Genomic DNA, 12431 nt, shown 5'->3' with positions numbered 1-12431 from the left:
ACAAATATTTTGCACTCTTCAATTTGCATACTTTCCACTTTTGGAAATAAACTTTGCATGGTTAGGGTATTCATTTGAGTGTGGAGAACGTTAATTGCCTTGCAGTTGCATTTTTCAGGCAATGATGGCTTTGCAAAGTAAATTTCCTTTTAACTAACACCATTTTTTGAGATGCTGCTAGCTGATGTTCAGGTCCACAAAAATAATCCATTATAAACTGTCCACAAAGTACAGTCCATCATCAATATGTCCCTCAAATGGAAGGCTGAATAAGGATATCACATCATCCCAGAAACTGAGGGGTATATTTATTAACATTGGAGACAAAGATCACCGGTGATGTTGCCCATAGCTACCAATCAGCAATTAGATTTAAATGGTCACCTACAAAAGCAAAGATCTGGGCAACATCTGAGCTATGGGCAACATGACCCGTAATGTTTGTTTCAAATGTTAATAAATACACCCATTATTGTTTAAACAGGAAATGTAGGCCAACTTGCATGACTTGGAAAGCAAAAGGGCATATTGCAACCTAAGCTCACTGAGTGATCTAGAGTGATCTATTGCCTTAATGGGCCTATGATTTTTCTATTTTTCATTAAATTCATGTTGAACAAGGGGGTATACTGCCTCTTTAAGTAACATTTTTCTGTCAACTAACAGGGTAAGCGGGTGACCTGCCATATGTCTTTAGTAAGTAACCCTCTTATATACCCTGTCTGTGCTACCTAGAACACTAACAGTTTAAAATCTTCAACCTTTTTGATAATATTCCACTGCACCAAGCTTCTCCTTCACTTGTTCTTTTTGTGTGACTTCAGCAAGGAAGTCAAGTTTTTGCCACTTTTTGCTTCCGGCGGATTCCATCAATAAGCATAAGTATTCCTGTGCAACCAGGCAAGAAATGTCATACTTGTCAGAGGTCCATTCTACTGATTTGTTGGTCTTCATAGATACAACATCTCTGCAAAAAACAAAACATCAGATTAGGGTACTAAATTATTTTATTTTATCAATCAATCATTGCAATATTTATTTATTCAATTTATTTTTTTTAAATGTATATACTTTTAGTTACTCAATGGGAGAAGTTTGAGTAAAAATGTATATAAAACATCCCAAAATTAGGATTCAGGATAAAAATGTTAAAAGCCTATACATCTATAATGGTAGCTGATGGCAACTATTGAGCAAGCACTGCAGTACCTTACTGAATGTACTGCAATATAACTTTATGGTTATAATATGTGCTCTCTGTACTGTGTATATACTCATGCACCATGCAAAAACAAAATGCAACAGGAAAATTTGAGTTGACGTCATCTGTAATGATCTGCCACCACAAGATATGAGTCTTACAATTTGTTTATTTTTTCTTTTACAGAATAATGTTTGAGAACCTTTTCTCATAAAGTAATGTGATCTCAGCTTGTAACTATTGTTCTTGGGAGTGCTAAGAATATGAAACACAATGTTCAAAAGCCTTCATAAAACACAAGCACTATTTTAACTTTGAGCAGTAAGCCATAGCAACTAATCAAATAATATTAATACTTTAACTATACTAGATGATCACCTCCAATTACTGATAAGCTGCTATGGATTTACTACACTGGTAAAAATGTATGATAAATAATGATAAATAACCCTGAATCCTGGTAAATAACGCTAAACCCTTCTTGTTGAAACCTTGAAATATGGTTTGCTACTAGACTTTTTTCAGTGGAATTAGCCCAAACGACTGTCAAATGAACAATTTACAAAAGGATAGACAAATAGATTTCCAAAAATGTAACCTTGTTAGAGTTTTTGTAGGGTTGTCAATATAAACTGATGATTACATTGAAAAATCCTTATGGGGTTATAATTAATGAAAGTTTAGAGTATTAGAGTGTTTCCTTATACACCCCTGCCATACATAGGTGACTAAAGATACAGTGATAGGGTCACCATCAGAATAACCACATTTTACACTGAGGACCAGTACAGGTGTAACATTCAGGATTCCCTTTATGTACTAAATATTATTTTTCAGGGACTTATAAAACTGAGTTTTATGTGTGTGACGTTGACAGTCTGATGGTGTATCTTACATGATGTGTTAAATTATATGCTCTAATGAGATATTAAATATTGGCCTCTTGCATTGACCAATATTTGTATGTAATCTTTATGTTCCATGCATGTACCCTTCTGTTGTACAGCATTGCATAATATGCTAGCTCCTTATTAATACTTATAAATAATCATATTAATGTTCCATATAATGTGTTTGTAAGCTTCAAGAAAAAAAAACCTCGTTTGTGCAACAATGTACAATATGTGTGCCGCATGTAGGGTTATTTATTTTTAATCCCTTTATGGAAACACAACAGCATTGCTGTATATGCTATTTTGTACATAATAGGCTGCAAAGTTGTTTTACTCATATAATACTTCCAATATTAAATGTACACATACTATACGTGGACTGTATTGGAACCTGGACATGCTGATAATGTGACTGTATAAGGATGACTGGCTAAATATACCTTAATAAACCATGTGTTTATATTTATCCAGTATTAATAGAGACATAGCATAAGTAACATCCCCCCAATCTTGTAAGCAATAACTAATAATATATGGTGCTGGTTTCACTTTGGGGTACAATCTTGTTAATTTTAAAAATGGCTCCTATATTGGAGTGCCCCATAGATCTGACACCATCTCTGTTCTTCTGTTTCAAATGAGGGGTGAATGTGTTCCCAGCCAGAAGTACAGTAGGAGGGGCAATAGCCAGTCCCAGCCATGCAATCACACAAGCAAAGAAGGGCTTAAGTTCCCTATCAGGTCAGCATAACTGCTGACTCGCTTCTATCCCTACAGTGCATTGTGCTGAGTGATACTGCACCTTTGCACAGTCTGGGAAAGGAGGCAGCAGGAAGTGGAACAGATGGTTTTAGAGACATTTTAAAAAATCAGCCCAAAACCCATTTTTTTCTTAGCCCATTCCTATATTTAAAAGAGTATAATGCACTAGCATTTTTGTTTTTTACACAATATGCCTTCTTCAATAGTATAGTTTAGTACAGAAGTATATACTAAGAAAAAGCACATAACAACAATACACAGGAATCACAAAACATATGATGATTCAAAAGCTATATATGTCCATATGTCCATATGTTTATAAACAAGCATATTAATAAGACATTACCCCAAGTTCTGAAGCCTTTGACCCACTAAGAAAATGATCTTGGACAAAAGATATTGGATAGAGTTGGACAGATTAATCAAAGACCAAATGGTAACCATTCAATCATTGGTAGAATTTTTTAAACAGACATATCAACACAACTGTTTTTCTGAAAAACCAAACACCTAAACAGTCCTGTGATCAGCCTCTAGAAATGTGATTACCAGTGTCAACAGAGCAGAACTGTTGCATTTATATATTTCTTATTTATATACATGACTGGATGCTCACTTTGTATCTTTAGCCTGAACCACCAGTTCTAAGAATGACCTGGAAAGCAAACCGTTAACTTTATGGGCATTTAGTTATGCGTTACAGATTATCATCAGTGAGGCAATGAGCCGACACAGGTTTGATGAGTCATTTGTCATTCATCAAGATTTGACAAAATGAAAAACAGTTACCAAATGCCTGAATTGGATCATTATCTCCCTGATGAAATGTTATATATATATATAGGACTTCTATAAAGGCTACACAATGGTTACAATGCTCAGTCACAAAGGTAGATGCAGTGTGCACCTGTCAATGTTAACTGAACTTTATTTATAAAAATACAGTAGAAGCAAAAGGTTTTTTTTCTATTTTATTTTAGGAAATAACTTGTAAGGGAGGAGATAGGAAAAAATCCAGAAAGCCCGACACTTCTGATTTTTAATTCTATTAAATGATGTATTCAGTTCAGGGATTAAACAGGGTCAACATATTTTTACTGGATGATAGCATTAAAGAAAATCTATACAGAAAAGCAAGAGACACTGCAAAAGATACCAGACAACAGAGAAAAACTCCTTTCTCAAAATTCAACTCGTCAAAAATTTTCTGACTTTCCCAAGAAACTAAACCTAAATAGGGAAGAACAATACTGAGGTTGTAAATAATTAAATACTCATTTCCTATACACAGCCATTATAGATCCTCACCAAGCACTCAGGGCTCACATCTACCACACAGAATAAAATTGTGATACTTTACTCCATTTAATGTCTTACTGTAATTTGAAGATAATCAGCACTTAACACTAGCAGTGCACAACATTTTATATTGTTTTAATGGGTTTCTAATTTTAGGTTGAGATTTTAGCCTAACTGTACTAAGTAACAAATTGGCATGCGATTTGCACACCAAAGCAAAGTTCAGCAGAGTAGTGTTTGGAATATATATGACCAAATAAAGCTTGGTGTATTATTATTATTATTTTTTTTGCATTATAGGGTTTGCAGAGCCAATTGAGGGGGAAAGATTATGCTTTAGTCTTTTACTTCCTACCCTGTAAGCTGCATGTGCCCTGACAAAGAAGAAACAACATGACTTTGTTCAAATTTGTGCTATAGTATAAATAAACTGGGACCGATTCAAAGATATATCACTGGACTGTTACTACACAATTTAGATATATGTAAATATGTTAAGATGATAATCTGTCTATTTCTGATTTTGTTGAGAAACCATATGACTGCATATGACCAAACTCATCCTCTTATCTAGGAGGAGGCTAGGATTTTTTTTTTAGTAAGGCAATACACATATGTCTATCAGACCAATGAGATTGAGCCATTCAATAGCATTGACAAACTTTTCAGTAGCACATTGAGGAGAAACATGTAATTACAGGGTTTTAAAGGTGTTGAGTTTTAAATGGTGATCCTTTTACCCTGTACTCACAGGTCCTTTGATTTGAATGACATTTCTGATAGGATCAGAAAGCTACATCGGATCAAAGAAAACATATCTACATATCAATAGAGATGTAGCGAACTGTTCGCTGGCGAACTAATTCGCACAAACATCGGGTGTTCGTGAGTTCGGAAGTTCGCAAACTTTTCGCAAAGTTCGCGAATATTCGCACTTTTGGCGTAAATGTTTACAGTATCCAGTGCAACATGTTTTAGAGATGCCCATCTAAAAAGCTCAAGGGCAGTCTTTCAAGGCTTCTGCAATTCATGGGCAGCTTTATGTAGAATGTCAGCTTTATTTGGTAGACTTGGAACTTGAAATAGTTTGTATATTTTTTGCCCCCATTCAAAAACGAAAAATATTGTTTATTGTTGAGTTTTACAATGCAACATGCATTGTTTTTAAAAGGGAAAAAAACAACGATTTTTTTTTTTTTGCTCTTTGCTCCCTGCTCTGAAGGAGGCAGAATTAGTGCCAGTTTTTGTGTTCTCTTTCGGACCTAGTTTCACCCCATGAATACAAATTTCCTTTGTTTGTCAGCAATTCATTTGTGATAGGCAGAGGGACATGGTTTTGAACCAATTAATGCTCTTGCACTTCTGTCTGGGGACTATAAAACTAACAGAATAACTATTATTGTCAAATCACTTGTTCAAGTGAACCTGGCTATTATGACCACTGAAACATTTAGTAATTGGAAATGGTTTATATAGTCAGATGAATCATCAGTCTACCTTTTCCTAACATTGAGTACTGTATCTGTTTTGTACTTTAGCTGGGGCTTTTAGTGTATTCAGGCAGGTGGGTGTATATACAACAAAAAGGCCCATTCTTTGTTGTAATTAATGTAGTGACAACTAGGCATTCATTTGTGTCCTTGCCAGCAGTTTGAATGTACAGGTATGGATCTCAGTGAGACCGCTTATGGCTGGCTTTCCATAAGGACCCATCTCAGCCTTATTGAACACAGCACATGTCAATATCCACTCTATCTGCTATGTGTCATAGAGCACTCTGGGAGAGATATACATTTCCTGTAGGGTTTTTTCAGTCCTTGAAACAAGGGTATGTCCTATTTGAATGTTAGGATTATCTAAGACACTTCAGAAGTGAGCAGTGAGGATATAGACACTGAATTTCTGCTTAGAGACCAACACTCTTAAGTAGAAAAACATATCATGCAAGGCTGCTCCAAAGTCTGTTCTTTTTCTTTGATTATGCACTTTTGTTCATTCATTAGCCATCACAGCTGTTTCGAACTCGGAGGGTTGGTTAGGAGCCTCGTAGTTCCCCGCTAAATTATTGTGATGGGATTTTCCTAATTTGAAAATTAACATTTCAGTTTTAATATCTTGAAGGCTGGGGGGAGTGGGGGGTGGGGGGGGGTTGGGAAGCTTCATGTCTGATTACTGTGATGTATATTTCCCTTCATCTGAGGGAATAAATCAAAGGGGGACAAATTAGAAAAGGGTCAGCGCTATCTGAATATTATCCAAAATGTTATTTATGAAGACAAAGTATTACAGTAATAATGAATGCAAAACAGATGCTCCATTAGTACTGCAATTCAGCTTTAACAAATAGCACGCTTTTCAAATGTAAATATCTCCATTTGTAAAGATGAAATGCTTTAAAAATACGATTATGTTAATGTTGGATGGACTATTAACAAAAAAAATTATATCTTTTGCCAAACCTGCTTGAGGGTGATTGTGAAACTCAATTTCACAGTTCTCCAAATAAAAAGTAGCTATTGATTTATCATGGCTATTGATTTTTTTAAATGATTAGGTTAACTCATAAAGCATGTTATTCTTAATGAATTCTTTACTCAGCAAACATTCCGTGTCTTTTGGCTCTAAAGCACTTTGCGATTATACTAGAGTTAAAAGATTTTTATTGCAGTTGGTCCTAGTGACTGACTTTTATATATGCAGTTTTATTGTAGGCAGTTCTTAATGGAGCACTAAGCCATCAGACTGTCTACTGACTTAAGCATCTGTTTCTTTTCTCTCATTTTATTCCCTGGCCATTCTAAGCCCATTGCCTGCTCATAATGTGACATCTGGGGTGTCGACTAGGATATTGACTATGCTGCCTGTTTAAATATAAACTAATAACCTGCCAATTATTGAGCAACAATTAAACGTTATATTGTTCATTCAATACACGATTGCTTCCAGTTAGAGTGAATCCTTCCCAGGAATACCTATACTGCTTACCTATATCTTTCCTATATTGTACAACAAGACTGCAAAACTGGCAGATGCATCTTCATGGGGGTCCCTATATAGTGCTTAGGTATAAAATGTGTTAGCCATATAGATCTCACACATACATAAAAAGTGGATACTGCTTGGACAGCAAGAAAACTGCACAGTATTCTTATGCAGGTTGCTGCTGGTTCCTAAGTGTGCCACCTATCCGAGCTGCATGAGAATGGAACCCAGTGGATGTCATACACATATACAAAATGCCAATAGATTTTTTTAAATGTGGAAAAGATTTCATTGACATTAGAAGGGTTTTTTATTATAGCGCAAGTAATACAGGCACACTAGGGGGGGGGCCTATTTATTTTACCGTGTAAAACAAATGGTGACAGCATTCGCCACACATCACCAGGCTTAGCCATGTAAAAAACTGCATAATTTTTCATGTGTCTTTTTCCTGTTCATCATTGGCTGAAGGTTTTTAACCCTTACACTGCTTTATAAAAAGTAAGAGTGTAAAGAAGAAGGAAAGATGGGCAAGGTGAAAAGTGCAAAAAACAGGTGCAGTGTTTTTTTGCACTTTGACAGATTTGATTTTGCAACCCTTAGTGCTCTAGCTTTCAATAATCTATTACATAGGTTTACACATTTGCATGTAAGGTATTTTAAAGCTTGTCCCATGCTGATTAAACATAGTCATGTGCCTTGACTCACTTTCCCGTGTCCAACTGCTATCCAAATGCCGAAATGTCCAAATGCTAATTCCTAGCTCTTATGAAATATTAGCACCCTATATATAAAAGCAGCTGATTGGGAAAACCAAATCCTGCTTACCAAATCAATTAATGTTCACAGCAAGTGAACTGTACAGTAAAGGCTAGCTTTGTTACAACCACAGAACAGACATTTGGATCTATACAAATAGCTCTTGATCACTGAGAAGTATGGAGAAATGTGATTTGGAAATGCATATAATTTAAGGTAAATAAAAGAAATAGGAAGAGCAAAAATAAGCAGAAAGTACCAAAAAGTAAACAGATTCAAAATGTACTGCAGCATACTGGAGTATGTAGAATATTACTGCAGTATTAGAATCATAAATAAACATGTATACACAGGTACTCTGTAGAACATTTACCGTATATACTCGAGTACAAGCCGATCCGAATATAAGCCGAGGTACATAATTTTACCTAAGAAAACTAGGAAAACTTATTGACTCGAGTATAAGCCTAGGGTGGGAAATGCAGCAGCTACTGCTAAGTTTCAATAATCAAAATAAATACCAGTAAAATTACATAAATTGAGGCATCAGTGGGGTATATGTTTTTAAATATTTATTTCAAAGAAAAACAGTAAACTAGCTCTGTAAGCAGAGAAGAGCGTCAACAAAAACAATATGAGTACTACTCCATGCTCCTTGCGCATTGGCAAACTGGCAGCAGACCCAGTCCCGGAGGACATGTAAGGGGGAATAAGTATTGCTAGTGGGAGCCTAGGCCAGGCCACTGGTGGGTCTGGTTGCAAGTGGCCTAATTTGCACACAAAGGACAGAGGGTGCTGAAGGGAGTCTGGAGGGACCCATGGCACCCGACTCGAGTATAAGCCGAGGGTGACTTTTTCAGCACATTTTGGGTGCTGAAAAACTAGGCTTATACTCGAGTATATACAGTAACTGCATTCCAAAACTTTTCCTCTGAAATCCTTCATTTAAAATGACATAAAGTACCAGACAGTTACACTAAGGTTAAAGAAGCAATATTTTGCAGTCTTCACAGGCTTTTTCCTAGAGAAATCCAATATAAGCATAATCCCATGCTGTTTTGTCTCCTTTGATGTGCTTAGCCACTGTAACATTAACAGCTAGGACTAAGGTGAAGAAGCAACTTTATATGTACCGGTATTCAGAACACTACAGAAGCAGCTAGGACATCTGCACTGCCTAAAGGGGCATTGTGTTTACTATTTATTTACCTAGCAAATAATCAACGCACCAGAGGTCACCCCTTTAGATTAGAGGAGCAGAACATCCATTTGAAGCAGCGTAGGGGGTTTTTCACGGTGAGGGCAGTGAGGTTGTGGAATGCCCTTCCTAGAGATGTGGTAATGGCAGACTCTGTTAATGCCTTTAAGAGGGGCCTGGATGAGTTCTTGAACAATCAGAATATCCAAGGCTGTTGCGATACTAATATCAACAGTTAATATTAGTGGTTGTATATATAGTTTATGTATGTGAGTGTATAGATTGGTAGGTGTGGGTTGTGTGTGCTGGGTTTACTTGGATGGGTTGAACTTGATGGACTCTGGTCTTTTTTCAACCCTATGTAACTATGTAACTATATCTAAATGTGCCTCATCTATAGTCAGTAGTAATGGTAGATTTTGTATTCAAGGGTTTGGCATGCCTTTAGAGAGAGTCAGATTAAAAAGGACAGTTCAGCCACTAACTAACCTCACCTAGGAAGCAGCATTGAACTAGAACCCATATAGCACAAAAGCACAGATATGAACAGGCCTTTGCACAGTGATCAGTGAAGGACATCTGAATTGAAATAAAATATTTGTTGAACTATGGAGTATGCCTCTGAAAAATTTTCGGCAAAGCAAAATGGGACAGATTTACTCATGACTAGTATTAATGCATAATAGGGTAACTACATTTCACTGTGACTATACCTATATCCCTTACAACAACTTTCTAAATATCTTACATAGCTCTTGGCTCAACCAAAAATATCTTCATGCTCATACTAGTAATGCTGAATTTCTCCTGTTTTGTAAATACTGTATAATTTATGCAACTCATAGTTGTATAGCATTTCTCAAATTTGACAGAAAACCACATGTTTCATCCTGCTCTGTCCAGCTACTCCTTGCCATAAAGGCATATCCTGTTTCTCAGTCACCACCACCCCCCCCAACCCTATGCCAATGACACATGTTTGACCAATATCAGTATACATGTCACAGAAGATGCTGAGATCTTGAGAAAAAAGTTAGCAAGAATGGCAACTTGTAACACAGTCATTTGACCTAAAAAATATGGACTTTTCACTATTGCCACAAGCTTTCTTCTAAACACAGCACATTTCATGGGCTTCAAAATTCAGCACAATCACTAAGTGAATAGGAATGAAAAAGGGGGTTCATCCCATGTACGTTTTTACCCTTTTGTACATACATTATTACATTTAGAACTGCTAACTTAAACTGGAAGAATGCAATTAAATCAACTCACTGTACCCAAAGCACACCTGTTTTCCTCTTTAAAGGGGCAGGATACCCCTTGTTTAACATGAGTTCAGTGAATAGCAGGGATGCAGCAAATCCACTATTTTAGGATCCGGGTGAACCCTGAATTCTTTGTGAAAGATTTGGGCGAATACCAAACTGAATCTGAATTGTAATTTAGGACAAATTAGGGCAAGGAAAGACAATCAGGTGCATAGCAAAGTAAAAAAAATTCAACTTCCATTATATGAGAAAAAGTAATGTGATTTTAAGGGTATTGATCCAGTTTGGCCAGAGGCATGAATCTGGCCAAATCATACTGTAAAAGGCAGAATCTTGGCTGAATCCCAAATGGAATCCTGGATTCAGTGCATCCCTAGTCATAGTGAATGGTAATCTAATTATCTGCCTCACAAAGACCAGAAATGAAGTAGCTTCAGTTTGCCCTGTTTAGCTCAAGAAATAACAAAAACCATTGATTCTTTTTGTGATGAAAACAATGAAAAACTATGTTCAGCACAAGCCCTAAAAATTAAACAAGCAATTATACTGCCTCTTTAATAATTATTGGGTCTTGGACAGTGGGAGAGGCTCTCATTTATGTTTGGACAGTTATATAGTTGACTGTCCTCTGAAGGACTGGAGAGCCTTTTTTTCTTATACTGTTTCATACCTTTTTTTATTAAGTCTCCTTAATCATTTACTATTGTTCCCATTGGTTTCAAACATAAATTAATATTAGGCATTACCGATAATAGTGGCATGTCCAAGATAAAATTGTTCTGTTTGTCCTCAAGACAAGAGAGAAGAAACCAAAAATCCCAAAATCTGCAGTTTCAAAAAGCATTGAGTGTTCTTATTTTAGAGCAATTGTTCCGAATTGCTTTCCGTTCAATCTAGGGAGTTGTTGACAATTTAGCCAGTAAGATTTTTGGGCTATTTTCGCTTTTTGACTGTTGAGATGAAAGACCAAGAATATAATTTTTTTCAGCTTGTGAAGCAACAATACTAAAATGTCCTGTGGCATAGGACTGTCAGATGGCTTTCAACAGCAAACCTTAAGCATGAACATTTATATGAATGGAATAGGTCATTTTTTCTCCAAGAGGAAAAGCAAATTGTTGTACATGGAAAATATTTTGACTACCGTATGACTAACTGTGGGTTACATTCATTCAAGATATTCTGGCAATTTGATGTTGATACAATAACGCTGCTTAGGTAAATGTAGGGAAATACAGTATGCTGGACTCATAAGGTATTGAAAAATAAAGATGGAGAAACACATGCACATGTATTTAGTCCAGTCACTCTTTTTTATATTTGCAAATAGAGATGTAGCGAACCTCACAAAAAAGTTTGCGAACCCGTTCGCGAACTTCCGCCAAAAAGTGCGAACTTTTGCGAACTTTGCGAACCCCATAGACTTCAATGAGAAGGCGAACTTTAAAAACTAGAAAAGCCATTTCTGGCCAGAAAACTGATTTTAAAGTTGTTTAAAGGGTGCCACGACCTGGACAGTGGCATGCAGGAGGGGGATCAAGGGCAAAAATTTCTCTGAAAAATACTTTGTTGACACAGCGTTGCGTTTTGTGCTGTAAAGGGCAGAAATCACACTACATTTCTAAACTTGTGTAATAAACTGCTTTAAAACGTCCGGCGCCTACATGCCAATCAAGTCGTGTAAAGGTTACAGCCGGTTCACACGCAAAGACAAAACGCAGCAGTAGTGGATACGGAATATATTATTGCTGGTGGAAAAACATCGCTCAGGTGATTTTATTGCAATGCAATGTCACTACTATGTGTAACGTGTTTGGTGCACTACTATGAACAACAGCAAACAGCACTGGACACATTAAAGAACAGTAAGTTAAATAAAAAAAAAAAAATTTAATAATAAAAAAAAGTGATCTCTGGTTGGTGCTGGGGGTGAACTACTAGGAGCAGCACACCAGTCCCCCACAGCTAGACTAATAGCACTGGGCACTATAAATTACAGTAGCAAAGTAAAAAAACACAAATAAAAAAAAAATGATGTGAATGTGTGGTTGGTGCTGGTGCACTAC

At 36.4% G+C, this 12431-nt stretch overlaps 1 protein-coding gene across 2 annotated transcripts in view; it reads right to left on the bottom strand.

The window, feature by feature from the left end:
* c1orf94 (chromosome 1 open reading frame 94) overlaps positions 1-12431 on the bottom strand; it is a 56542-nt gene that overhangs the window by 31923 nt on the left and 12188 nt on the right. For both annotated transcript variants that reach the window (XM_031896920.1, XM_031896921.1), the window contains exon 2: positions 762-967. In XM_031896920.1, the coding sequence (XP_031752780.1) occupies positions 762-967 (206 nt within the window). The remainder of the gene's footprint in view (positions 1-761; positions 968-12431) is intronic.

The sequence above is a fragment of the Xenopus tropicalis genome, chromosome 2 (assembly GCF_000004195.4).
Source record: "Xenopus tropicalis strain Nigerian chromosome 2, UCB_Xtro_10.0, whole genome shotgun sequence".
In the NCBI taxonomy this organism is placed as follows: Eukaryota; Metazoa; Chordata; class Amphibia; order Anura; family Pipidae; genus Xenopus; species Xenopus tropicalis.
Note: the sequence above shows the minus strand (reverse complement) of the source record. Positions and strands in the feature narration are given on the sequence as shown.